Source organism: Saccoglossus kowalevskii, chromosome 5 (assembly GCF_978046115.1).
Source record: "Saccoglossus kowalevskii chromosome 5, keSacKowa6.1, whole genome shotgun sequence".
Lineage (NCBI taxonomy): Eukaryota > Metazoa > Hemichordata > Enteropneusta > Harrimaniidae > Saccoglossus > Saccoglossus kowalevskii.
Window position 1 is genome coordinate 40,374,534 of NC_140645.1, and position 14,845 is coordinate 40,389,378.

The 14,845-nt window shown below is 34.9% G+C and overlaps 1 protein-coding gene across 1 annotated transcript; it reads right to left on the minus strand.

Annotated features, from left to right (window-relative positions):
• Positions 1-3,570: 3,570 nt before the first annotated feature.
• Positions 3,571-13,850, minus strand: LOC100373048 (uncharacterized). The gene is made up of 7 exons (XM_085499711.1): positions 13,755-13,850; positions 9,064-9,189; positions 7,854-8,074; positions 6,742-7,042; positions 6,286-6,442; positions 5,310-5,766; positions 3,571-4,311 (listed from the first exon to the last, which is right to left on the minus strand). Exons 2-7 carry the CDS (start codon positions 9,162-9,164, stop codon positions 4,091-4,093), a joined length of 1,458 nt encoding a protein of 485 aa, XP_085355837.1. The 5' UTR covers positions 9,165-9,189; positions 13,755-13,850; the 3' UTR covers positions 3,571-4,090.
• Between the last annotated feature and the right edge of the window lie 995 nt (positions 13,851-14,845).

The following is a 14,845-nucleotide window of genomic DNA, read 5'->3' on the forward strand; positions in this document are numbered from 1 at the left end:
TGGTTTGACTCAAAATGACCGAATGGCAGCCATTTTTGTTTTAAATAATCAAAAATCAAGCATTTCTGGCATTCTAAACCTGGATTAGCATTTATATTTGAATTTTGTTCAAACTTGGTACATACGTTTGACACTTTATTTTTTAGATCGAATTTAAAATGGCCGACTGACAGCCATTTTGTTTTAATGAATGCAGTTCTAGTGCTGTATCTCTGCCTTGTTTTGACTGATTATGGTCAAATTTTATATATTCATTATACATCATGACATGGATATATTGGTTTGACTATCTGATTCAAAATGGCCAAATGGCAGCCATTTTTGTGCTGAAAAATTATTAAAAATCAAGCATTTCTGGCATTCCAGAACGGGATCTTGGCGTTTATGGATGGATTTTGTTCAAACTTAGTACATACTTAAGAGAATATGGGTTCCTGGTGCACCTCATTTTATTTTTCAGATCGTATTCATAATGGCTGACTGGTGGCCATTTTGTTCATATGCATGCACTTCTAGAGTCATATCTCTGATATGCTTTGACTGATTATGTTCAAATTTTATATATTCGTTTTACATCATATTATAGATGTATTTAAAATGGCCGACTGGTGCCATTTTGTTTTAATTAATGCTGTTCCAGCGCAATAAGTCGCAATATGAACAAGTACTCTTTTGACAATCAGATACAGGATGTAAATCATTTAAATGTTAAAAAATCATCATAATCAAGCATCATCTTCTGGATCCATACTTCTGACATGTTTATGTTCCAACTATATTACTATAAACAAAACTATTTATCTTAAATTTGATAACTAACGGGGACTGTGCCATGCATGGCTTGGTTTTAACAGGTGTACAGTACTGTGTTCGCAAACATAACATCAAATGCATTATATTCAGAAATAAATTGCATTCCATTGTCTATATTGATTATGTATTGTCCATTGATTGGTAGTATTATAAAAATTGGGGTATATGTAATAGCAATCTAGTGGGATTACTAGTTTATCTCATACTACAACTAGAACATTCCTTTTGTAATAGCCTAACGCCATGTAGTTTATTTAAGTATGGTATTTCCTATGGTGTATCTAGCTGTAGTGTACAATGTTTATTTTAGGTGTACAATAGTAATCTAATGTAATTAGTAGTTCGTAACATACTACATCTAAAATATTGCTCTTGCAATAGCCTAGCTAATTATTAGTCAGTAACAGTAACTAGATTAAATAATTTTGTAATATCTAAATGTCAAAGGTGTTAAAGTCATAGGGTTTGTTGGTATGTTCGTATTACATTACAATCAGTGAAAGTATTAAAAAAAATAACATTATGCAAATTATCTTATTAAAGTATGGTTATAATTTCATTACTTAGTCGGGCATGCATGTTACACCAATGTTCACTTTTGCAAAATTGTGGTCCACATTTATAATATAAAACCTATTTAGAGAAGAAAATTATGCAAGTTAAGTAACTTACAATACAATTTGTTCAAAAAATAATACGATGTGCATACTGCAACACGGTATGTGCTGACTAAATTTGATACAAATCTACAAAATATCCTAAAATTAACTTGAATTTTAGTAAATACAGGAAGATAATTAGCTAATTAATACGTGCAACTATTTTGAAATCGTCAAGTGGTTCTTGGGATTTCGGCAACAAAAAGACCCCACCCCACACACACTAAGACAGACATACTAAATCCAACTGCTTCCTAGATTGTTTCGCACATGAAATATTAAACAATAAAAATGTAACTTGAATATTCATACCTCATATTCATAATTCTGTTATAACTAGCTTATATAACTGTTTCTTGTATTCTGTTATGATTCATGCTAATGTATCTGATTATGTACTGCTAAGATGTAATAAAATAAAGCTCAGAAAGAACTCTTGTGTGCGAAAAGTTCATTACTTATATTAACAAAATTAATTAGCCTTGGTAACTAATATCTGTCTGCTTATTTAAGATTAAAATGTCATCCATATTACTGTTACAGCAATTTATAATCCCCAAACTAAATACATTGTTGCATTGTCTCAAAGTATGTATGAACCAATTAGATTCATTAAAATAATACATTGGAAGTACATGGGATATTTATGCAGAAACTGAAAACTATATATTATACAAGTCAGGTAATTAATGTGATGTATTAACTTATGTAGAAGTAGCAAGGTCTGTGCAATGTATCATACCGTCAATGTATCGATGAAAAAAAAAACATTATTATGCAAATTAGGTAATTAATACACACAGATTTAAACCAGGTCTGTGTAATGTCTTATGACATCTATGTACAAGTTTTATTGAAATGTGATGATTGGTACTTGAAAAAGCAATTAACTAATAATTATGAAAATCAGGTGATTAATATGCACTGCATAGGATAGACGCTCTGGGCTCTCCGGAAATCTCACAATCACTAATTACTCGTCCATGATCGGATTCTGACTCCTACAATTGAACTGAACGTGCTTTAATCTGTTCATTATTTTCTAATAACTGGACGTGCCTGAAGAAAGTGTGTAGTATTTTCGTCTTCTTCGTTTGTACTAAGCAAACCATACCTTAAAATTAACTTAGTGATATATCTATGCACAAAAAATATTCAAACATGCTCAGAATACAATCCACTATGTTGAATGAATTACGCACAATCAAAGATTGTGAAATCAATTGATAGTTGAGTGTAAAACCAGTGTGAATAAATATAAAACGAGTGTGAATTCTTACACATTCGTGCAAAAATGTTCAAAATGGATGATATTGAATGCAGTATTACGTTGCTGAAATTTCTTGAATAACATGTATTTCAGCTCAATCAACGATATATATGCTTTTTACCAACTTTTACCAAACCACTTACAAAAAACGCTTATGAATCTTCCACGTGCATTGCACCCATTAGGCAACATCACGTTTAGCGGTACTGTTCTTTTGTAGATTTGTACTCGTGTTCTCCCTTTATAAATGTAAATATATGCGTTATGCATTTTCTATTTGTACACAGAATATTTGTAAGGCATTTATCATATGCGAAACAATGTTGGAAAACCAAATTATGAATTGGGATGATAGTAATATTTTTGAGAGTATAACGTATTTCAAGAACAGAACGTTTAAGTGTGTGATAACGTGCATTTCACTGAACCCTGAGAAACCACCAGTTATATCAATGAAACACAATATTTTGCAGTATTAATTATATATTTAACTTCTCTTACCGAAATGGGACTAATGTCATCCATGTTTGAGACACGTCTGAAACATGTCTGGTTACTGTACAGGAGACGTTTTTAGATGTTCCCCAAACAAGTTTCAGACACTTTATTTACTAGTATAATGTCGACGGACGATGATGACACTTTTGGAAAATGAATGTGTTCGCTACAAAAACACACAGTTAAGGCATGTTTGAGATCTGTGTGGAGCTAGACTGAAACATTTTATGTAAACATATCTGAAACCTGTTTCAAACTTCAGAAATATAAACATGTTCCAGACACACTTCAATACAATTAGTGGTCACAATGAACAAGGACACTCTAATATCAGGTTCAGCATTTATTCCAAACAAAATTTCCCAAATAAATCATGAGACAAAGCAAACGAATTAATGAAACCCATATTAATACATTATAAATTGCATTCATCAAATAAATCTGATAATTAGAACATCAATGTGAGCAGCATTCCTAATTGTGTTTGTATTCATTCTTAGGTTGAAAAGCACAATGGCCAACAACAGAACTCATCCCATGCCTGTCATTGTGATTTCAATGAAAATTATGTGACTCAAACTGTCTAATAAATAGCTGCAGCTTTTTAAATCAAGTTCTAGATGACTTCAGGCATTGGTTGCTGACAATTTAGTGAACGTCAGTTTAGTGGTAAGATGTCCAAAAACATAAACGGACATGTTTCTGACCAACCATGTTTTAATGACCACAATTTGGCAGGGTTCAATATAGATTATTGATATTATTATTTTATTAGTTTGATTTAAAATTCTATTTAGTTATTGTCGTTTCAAATTAATTTCAAAGCTCCACGGCATCAAACAACGACTTGTCATTTACCACCAAAACATTCACGTAAACTTGTAATTTTGTGATTCGAAACATCGTATAAATAATCCAGAAGAAAAATTGACGTCATCTGACAGTCTGGAAAATCAGAATCCAAACTCAGTATTCCCCCACTATGCACGAGTTCTTCGTGAATGATCCTTAGAGCTTTCGGTGTTCGTTTCACATCCTCATATTTGAAATACGTCTCTAACATCAGACTGCCTGTAACAGATAAATAAAATTAAACAATAAGAATTTGTGACACAATAACGCGAGTAGCATTTACAGATCCAAATTACAATCTAATAAATAATTATAATAACAATATTCGACAATGTGAGTTTCTTGAAAGCGGTAACAGCAATATTTCGTACATTACATAAGTTCTAAATCATTTTCTACTGATATTGAAGATAATACGCGTCCAAGTTCAAGTGTGAGGATAATTTCATTTATTCAAACTCAATTCTGATTTTGCTGCGGATGTGCCGACGAAACGTATGGATGGCATCACTGTTCCAAGTTCCAGATGGATAGGCATCATGCGCGATTCGCCAAGACTGATCACCAATCATTTTGGTGACTGGATAACGTCGGGAGTGTTCGTACCTAATGGTTATTTTGATACACACGGTCACTTTGTTCCAAATTACCAACTACCAAAGTCACTTCTTTCCCACACGATCACTTCGTGCACGTTTAAATGATTACTAATATCAACTATTAATAACAACTACTGCCTATAATTCCATAAATTACTCATTAGCTGTCTGCAAGTAGGTCTTTAAGAACATGTAAACTAGTCTAATTTAATGACCGAAAATAATCCAAATCCGTGTTTCTTTCTTACTACTGACCACAAGTTGTATATGTTTCCTGATTTGTCCGCCAGGGACCCGGTTTGTTACGTTGATTTTAGTAATTATTGTTATCATTTGTTACTATTATTGAATTGAACAATAGATGCATAATGGATGTCAATTTTAATTATGTACAACGGTCAAATGTACAAGAAGTAATAGTAAACTACTGTGCCATACACAATAATAGCATGTCGTGGTGATACTATTGTCGGTAAATAAAATCAAATTTGAAAGAAAAAATAATTGCACGAAGCAACTTGGAATGAAGCCGAGTTTGTGATATGATGTAACCTAAGGCGAAGTGACTTGGAAAGATTTGGTTTTGCTACAAAGTGACGGTCTCTTTTGCATACTTACCACTTCTTGGCGGGAGTGTCACAGTCGAGTTAATCATTCGCAGACTTCTCTCTTTTGCAATGAGGGTGACAGTCTCTCCAAATTCAGGTGGAAATATATATGCTGTTGTTATTCCCAATTTGCTCAATTTCATCTCGGCACTGACAACGGACAGTCGCTGAATTCCATAGTTTTGTAACGCCCACAGGTTCCTTGGTAGGGGACTGCTTCCTCTGATGCCAATCTCGTACACTTTGCTCCACTCTATGATTAGTTCAGGATACAATTCCACAAAGTCACCGTAAACGAATAATGTCAGAGGAACGTGTTTCTCATAGGCATGAATTGTTTCAATTAAAAGTCTGGCAGTTTTTGCATTCATGCCAACCTCGATAATAATGCTGACTTGAGATTGTTCTTCCTTCTTTACACATTGGTTGTTCAACGTGTGAATTTGACCGGGTGCGTTACTAGGTATCTGAAAATAATAGAGAGTATATAGGAGAAACTATAAGAAACGAAATGAAAATCGTTGTTGGCTTCTTCTGATAATCGCCGTCCAAGAATCTCGATTTTACTCATTCAAGCGACACTGGGAGAATCTAAAATTTAATCATAAATTTAAAATAAATAAATAAGTTAGCAATTAAAACAAGTAAGAAATATAATTATACTACTATTGGATTTAACACTCAGACGGATCACACAAATTGATAACGTGTACATGCACTGACATGCACTGAGTTTAATTAAGTGGCCAGACAATGCATAACGCTTGTTTGACATGCCTGTGTCTTTTTTTATTTGACACAAAAACAAACCTAGCTGTTTGGGTTGATGCGAGATTATTGGAGAATGCGAAACTTCAGGCCAACAGTGATTTTAAAATCGTTTAAAGTGTCATTAAAAAAAGGGAGGGGCAAACAAAATATTGATTTCCTCCCCATAGTTTCACAAACAAATTCGATGACCAATATTTGCTTTTATTTGATCTTACCCGAATTTCATGAAGGCTATCAAAATCGGCATAGTGTTTTGTTTCTCCTTCCCATAATACTTGATGTATTCCCCGGGCAGCTACGGAGTCTTTTATTCTTGTCCTCTCCTCCACAGCAACGCCAACTGCTGCATAACTATGGAATTCGCCATAAAATCTAATAATAACAAACAGAACAATTATACGATTATAGATTGATGTACAATGATAACATAGCATAGGAAGAATGAAACCAGACAAAAAGTCTGTGACACACGTATTTGTCATTTAGTCATCAGTGATAAACCCATAGCTAGCTGCTTTTCATATAATTTTAGCCCATTATTAGTATTGTTGCAATGTATTTTTTGTCGTCGAGTTTGTTTAGCTCTCATGCTCTTTGAAAGAAAATGTGAGAACATAATAATCTATCGCTAATGTACTAGTATATAAAAGAATAACCCAACATGTACTTACTTATCAATCCACTCAAACGTGTTATCGGCCAACATCTTGTCAACAATGGCATACTCAGAACCTTGCACATCAAGTTTCAGAATAACATAATCTTCCTTTTTTGTGTTTGTTTGAATCCATTTTGATAGATCAATAATAGGTACTGTAATTTGACGGGAAAGCTTTCTTGAACCTTTTTTAATATTGTTTTGCTTTTCGTCGTCAGTTGCCAAAAGACTTCCTCCGCCCCATTGTTGATCCCTCTCAGCAAACCCCGTTTTTCCTGGATACCAAACACTTTCAAGGTAAGCTGTTAGGAATCCTGTGGAGATGAAACACTTTTTGATCATCATATAAACGAATAATTAACATATATATGTAAGTTCATGTCCACTATAAGCCCAAATTTTGACATCATCGAGACAATCCCAGAGCTTGCTCATACAGTGAAACTGTTCATTTTTCAAAGTTCTGCATAATAATATAATACAGACTATATCAAATAAATATGAATAACATTTCTCAAAACATGTGGATAACACTAATAATAAAAATATTATTCGTTTTTTTTTATATAATAGTTAATTTCACAGCAGGATATTTACAGTATATGTGTTTAAGACCTAAAATGTGGCATTGAGTGTTGATATACATATTGAACAAATCTAGCGCAAGTTGCCACAGCGGAAAAGACAGTCATTCAAATCCAATAGGAAACAGTCAGCCTGAGACTGCTGGAGGGAAAGTGACAGATCCATTGCCCAATTTTCAGTATGTAAATATGAATGAAATTGACACAAATACAGTGCGTAAATGCAAATTTCACGGTGAATGAGCACAAAATACATCATATGAAATTCTATTGAGCTTGGATAACGTAATTAAGTTCATAGTTAAAAAGACATAATCGACGATAGCCATTCTATGTACTATTGAATATTATCAAAACGACAAATTTAAAAATGGGTCACATCAGCCTGCATTAGCTGAACAGATGAGCCATCGAAGAACGATGAGTTTTTGATGAACCAGCATTATGTCATCAAGTAAACATCAACAACAGTTCTTAGTACATGAATAACTCTATTTTGTTACCATTGTGCTGTGCAGTGATATTGTTAGTTTATACTCACCATCTTTGTCTGAAACGCCGCATGGCACATGGGCAGTAACTGACCCTTGTAATTCATAAGGTTTAAAATATGGACGAAGCTTTGGGTCAAGCTCGAAGGAATGTATTTCATATTCATTTGCATCTGGGTAACTCTCCTTGAATAATTGGACAGACGATGCAACATTTCCCCCACAGTCCAAAAATATTTTTCGTTGTTTTGATGAAATATCTTCTTTCTCTCTGAGAAATAGAAAAATGACTTCATGCAAGTACGTGATCTGTGTCATGCATGTACAATGATATTTATCAAACGTCATTTTTGACAGATATTATTGTGTCTTGTCAACAGAAATTGGAAAATTGTGTCTTATATTCATATTTCTCCACTGTCATAATTATGAGATCAGTTCAAATCCGTAATCCCTGACGATTCTCAAGTCCAAACATTACACCCCCAAATGATTTACTAGTTACATTAACAGTGTCTGCTTATAATGAGCATAATCTACATCACTGGTAGAAACATTAGAGATGACACTATGCTTCCTGGGTTATAACTTAAGATGTTTTAAAATTACAAGCGAAGTGTTCTTAAAGGCAACAGTATCAATGTTGATGTATATTAATTTATTGGTATTGAAACACAACCAAAATATAAAGCCTATTATATAAACACATATATTTTAGTTCTGCTTTCATTGAATATGACAGATTTGAGCTATTTGCATAATATATACTGATTGTCCATCGTCGCCCGCCATAGTTTGTCTATTCTATTCAAATATTTATTTTTTTTATTTCAACTAGACCTCTATTGTAGTGGTGACTTTGGCTTTATATGTTGTCATTAAATATTAAATTTAGTTGTATGTCTTTAGTGAACAATCCAATGGTTTCGTTCAAGTTTGTTCATTATATTACAATAAATCAATTTTCAAAGTTTAGTGAATATCTGTCTTGTGAATCTGGGAACTGAATTATATGATAATTAGTTTAAAATGATGGTTCAATATTCATTTGCATGTCGATATGCGAATCTACACACCAGTTGAAAATTGCGCTATATGTACCAGTAATGTCAGCAATATTACAGAACAGTTTATAAGATTGTGAAATTTTCCTCTGGCCACACAGAGTAAAACATGGCATGTTTCTTGTATTTTTCATCGCCACTACAGGTTTAAATATATTCAGTTTTGCTTGCGAAACAATATTCTAGTAAGCCGTACCTGTCTATGAACCCGGAGCTTGTCAGCCATTTGTAGTACCATGGCAACCACATGACGACTATCAGTGCAATAAGTAATGACAGCTTTGTTAAGAATCTCATACTATAGTTCTTCTATCTATGCAATCTGTAAAATAAATCCTGCAAACTTAAATCTTAGAAAAAAAATATATTTCTGCACAACACTTGGTGAAGGTAGGAGTCACTCCACGCAGAGCTTCTAAATAATGATCTTTATTCGCATTCTCAGAAATGTCCCTTTCTTTAAATAATTGCCGTTACATCAACATTACGTTATTATTATTATTATTATTATATATTGATATGTAAAACAATAATGCCAGCTTCCAATAGAACACATCTGAGCTAAATTTACTCCTTAAAATATTATCACATTCTTTTGTTGTAGGGTTGGATGGGTGGTGTTGATACAAATCGGAAAATGTCAGGACCAGGTTACTAGATTATAGTTATCAAAACATTGATATCATCAATTATTTGAGTTAAGGTATAGATGCAGGTTCATGTGCACTTGGGGTGAATTTTTTATTTTTTTTGCTTTTTATTATCCAAACAGTCTTCCCTATAGACTGTTAAATTGTGAATAGTGGAACATACTCAAAAGACGATTTTCAAATATAGAAAACATGTACAAACATTTTCGTTTTTGAATGCTTAACAAGATTTAGCAAGGCTGTACATAAATAATCAAAAAGAAAAATGGTTAAACACTATATTTAACTTTTTACAAAACGATAATAGTTTTAAATTTGGGACTGTTACAGCCATTTTAAATATGAGCATTAGCAAAATTTTCACTTAGTGAATGGTTATGCAAATTATCCATTATCTCCACTTGTGTTTTTCAGTTTACAAGGGAAGTTAAAATCTAAAGCTCTCACAATTGTTGTTATTTCAAGTGAAATTTTCACACTACGTTTATCAGTTGTTTATTAACAAATCGGCGTCCAGGCGTATATATAGTTCAAAAAGTTGTCAAGCAGGATATATGCCGTATATCTAATTCTGGTCAATATTTCACACTTCGAATGTCATTGTCCGAGAATGCAAAGCTTTTCATTTTGTTCACAGAGACGTCGTCGAAATAGTATGAAAATCTCAAGACAAACTGACAAAAACTGTGGAAGCTAATTATTTTTTGGATCGTCAGATAACAATTTTTTTTACAATTATAGGGAAACGGACGTAAAATCGTCCGCGAAGTCAAAACCTTCCACGAAAACTGTCGTTGCGCCGTGTTATTATTCCACTGAGGGAGGTGCGCTATGGATTACGTAAAGCCGATGAGATATTCATACAGTTGTATAAAAATAGCTATCGCCAATGGGTGTGTTGAGTCTAAATTCACCTTTCCTCAAACCTTTAAAAAAAATACTTCGTATGACACAGTTGTTCGCTACACAACGGCAATTCGCAGTTTTACTCCGCTCAAACGCCGGTGAGACAAATTCGAAATGAAGTCGCATTTGAAGGGAAACTATTGTAAATCAGACGAGACGGGTCGTTAAAAATTAAACAAACCCTGACCTCTGGAAACACCTCATTCATAGAGTGGCTTAGTACAAGAGGTCGCAGAGCACGGCCGTACAATGCACTTTGAGACATCGCTGCAGATACTCGACATCTCAATCCAAAAAATTTCAACCCGCTTTTAATTGAACAACTCGACCCAATGTCAACGAAGCCCTAATAAATTGACATCAGAATTCGGGTCTAAAACATTATCGCAGATTGAATTCACACGATTTCATTAACGCGTTTGATTCCTCGTAATATGTTTCATTCAGTATATTGTCCACGACGTCGTAAATAGTATTTATTATTATATTTATTATTAACTCTCAAGATGCATTTTGATGACAGCGTTTAGGATAAACGGTTAGCATGCTGCACCAAAAAGTACCGACTTAAAGCGATGCGTCTTGAACTGACCTTCGGGGTTGGACGATTCTGGTCGCCACTTAAATTTCGTTAAGTCACGGTCATTACATTTAGACCTACATTCAAAAACGCTTTCTCTATAAACAGTCCCTCCCACGCACTGTTTCAGATTTGGGTCCGATTCACACCTTTGAACAATAGCCGTTTCCAAACCGGTCTTAGAGGGACCGTGCTATGTATCACTTATCAGAGCGTATCGATGTGACCGAAATCTGAGACGCATACTGGTCCTGTTTTGGCAGACTATCTGCAGCTACAATTATAAACAACGCGGATGGGTATGGTGATAGTCCTTGACAGAAAGATGAGGCAAATAATGTCTACGTGTTGTGTCATCATTGCGCACTTCTTCTATAAAATCACGAGGTTCATGGTCGTTTATTATGCGTTTTTCACTAATAAAGTAATTCGTGGGAAGCGGCGAATGAATGTTTTTCATCTTCCATGCATATACTGGTATCGCGGTACAATTCGTTATTTCCCGTTTCACGTGTGTCGTCGTTGATTCCAATTGTTTCTAAATTCCAGTTCTGTAACTTATCAGTTTCTTCATTGCAGGTGGTCGCGGCTATGTGTAACATTGTAGTATTCGAGTTCGATTTCTCCTTTCTACCGGCAGGACCTGATAGGATATACTCAAATTTTGACATTACAGCTTTCGGACCTGGCCCACCACGGATAATGTGATTTTTTCACAATACTGCAATAATAATAAGCTTCTATCAGTACGATTATCTCGAAGGAATCTACATTAGATACCGGATGTGCCTGCTGTAAACCTCGTAAATGTCGGGGGGGGGGGCTTAAGAGTGCTTGATCAAATTATTCATAGGAGTCGACGTCTTTGGTACAATGAAAGCGGCAACCCTGTGGGACCCATCTAATGTTTCTAACTTGAAGGTTGCTTTGTCATAATATCGGACCTATAATTAAAATCATCATCTCCGAATGTGAAAAGCTGTATCATCTCAGTACCATTAGAATCTAGGTTCAGTTTTCATTAAATGATCGCGTAGCCCCTTCGTCAAATAACAAAGTTAACAGTACGAGTGTCTGTAAAAATAGATGTTACTGCCGTTTTCAATAAATCAGTTGATCGTCATAATCACGTGGTGCGTCGGCCGCTCTTGCCAAATTTACGTATGTATGGGTACAGGGTTCACTTCGGCGAGTAGATTCGTGTGTCAATGTGCTAAGTTTATCAACGTTACAGAAAGATGTATGATGTTTTCTTTGGCATTGCAAACATTTATTTCTTGACAACACGCCATGTTTTCCCAAACAATTAAGGTATAGATGCATTTTTTGTTTGTTTTTTTCTTACCCAGACAGTCTTCGCTAGATAGTATTGAAATGTCAGACACGACGTAGACGCTTCCGGCATGCAAGGGGAATAACAAAATACACACAGTTGTAAATGATAAGTAAACTTGTTCACCTTTATCTCACAACATGTCGACAACTTCTAGCTTGGCAGCGTCCAGTGGTATACTGTTAAATAATTTATTTCTTTATTTATTTTCACGCATTTTTTTTCTCCAAAGGCATTTATCACTGAAGCAAACATTTTTCGCTGTAACGATCAACGTGCTGATAGAAATTAGCATTGCGATGCAATGGATAAGCACCATTGCTGTGCTGTCATCGATAACTTTTCAGTGTCAAAATACACAAACGTAAAATGCTCGGTTAATTAAAAATAAAAAAAAAAATACCCTGGAAATTACAGAAAAATCGGCAAGGAGATGATGCTTTTAAATACCGCGATATATTCAAGCTTTCTGCGAATGCCATCTTGGTTACCTGAATCGGAACCCCCCTTGTTAGCTAGCATGCTTCTGTAGCGATGAATTCTAGACATCTCGACCCAAAAATTTTCTTGACCCAAGACACTCCGACCCAAATTGAGTATCTCGACCCTATCTTAATGTGTCGACGCGAACATCTAGCTAGTTCAACGTTGCGTGCTGTGAAATGAACAACTAAAGTAGAAAAAGATAATAATTCAGTAAAACAAACACTGTAGTATGCAAGCAATAAAAAAATAACGACATTATTGAGATAGGGTCGAGACGGCGGGTCGTCTAAAATAAGTGGATCGAGATGTCGAAAGGTACTGGGTCGAGTTGTCCAATGAAAAGCGAGTTGAGATTTGTTTGGGTCGAGATGTCCAGTACCCAATGCGTCCACGTTAGCGGTTTTGTTCAACAATAATGTTTTCATGAAAACAATGTTGATCCTAGCTTGAGCGCGTATAGAGATTTAACAAAGACGAACTATTTTCTTTTCACGTTGTCCTTTTCAGTGAGCAAGCAAGTTTATTGTATATAATGAATGTAGGTTGTTGCAGGGCGGTTGGCTCCTGTTCAACAGGGTTATGCACGTTAACATAATACATAGTCCGTAAACAACATCGATGTATTTCAGGCCGTGATCGGTGCGCTATTGGCGAGCACCGCTTTGTCAGATTGAGGCCTTCCAACTCCTTAGGTTCCTGGGTTGGCAATGTCGACAATGCTGGCAAAATTTTTAGCATTAATGAGGCATTTCTCGAGTTTCATGGCGTGTCACCACAAACCACGCCGCCGCCATGTTGGCCTAGTAGTCTCAAGCAGCACACATAGAGGTCTATACCCGAGATTCAATGTCAACAAACGCGCATAAAGTATAAAGGTAATGATATGATAATCCCATTTAAGTATCATGGCTAAATAATCTCAGTGAACTCACCGTGAAGTACAATCCAAAATGATTGGGTAATAACAGGTACAAACAAGTAAAACAGTCGAACGTTGCTACAAGACAATTATAGTATATAAACAGGCGTGGTCTGTTATTCACCCCCCCCCCCCGAATGTGAAAACTATGGAAACATGGGAAGTAAAAATATAGTAATAGAAATAAACAATTCATAATAACTATTAAGTTTTGTTTCTATCTCCACTATTTAATCAATTTTTATTTAAAACAAGCAGGAATAGATTTTTCTAGTAGATCAGACTGCGAGAGAGGTTAGGGCCTCCGGTAGCCGGTCACCAACCAAGTTTCGTCGCAAGAGGGTGCACTAGCGAGTCTTTTCATGTTTTAATCGGGAGAGAAGAAAAATGGCAGACGAAGTTGACACGAAAGTTAACAGCGGCTTCCAGAAAGCATTTCTGAGCGTTTTTACTGGAATTTCGAATGAGCAGTGTGATAATATGTATCCTTCTGAAAGTGACATGATTCATGAAGTTTGATTTATATCGTGTCCGAATTAAAACTGTAGGGAAAGTAATAATAAGAAAATTAACCTTTATTATATGCAAATTAGTCCATTATTATTTAATTGTTATCTAAATCCGTCATGTTCTACGTCCAAAAACACCTTTCTTCATTTATTTCTATTAATTTTCTCAAGTAACCCTTATTTTTGTCAAAAGCCATGTACATCGATTCAAGTGCCTTCGCCTCAAAGCCATTTGTTTGACGATCTAGAGGTTGGAATGAGTATGGGTTAACCAGTAGAAACTTATTATATGTGAACAGGACTGTGAAAATGTTTGTCTTCCTTCCCGCAGTTCCGCATTAGATTTGTCTTCATGTGGTTGCTTTATTTTTTGCTTTTATCTATACAAGTTTTTTTTTTTTTTGGATTTTTTAATCAATATATTTTGTTTCTGTATAGGCCTGTATATTTCTAATTGTTATTCCCAGAGTTTCTAATCATCAACATATATTTTTGGATTTCAGAAATGTAGAGAGTGACTGGGAGTGCAAAGGATCGAGTGAACTTGTCTGTATTAACCAACCAAGAGCACAGTGAGTTCCGACAAAGCGGGGCA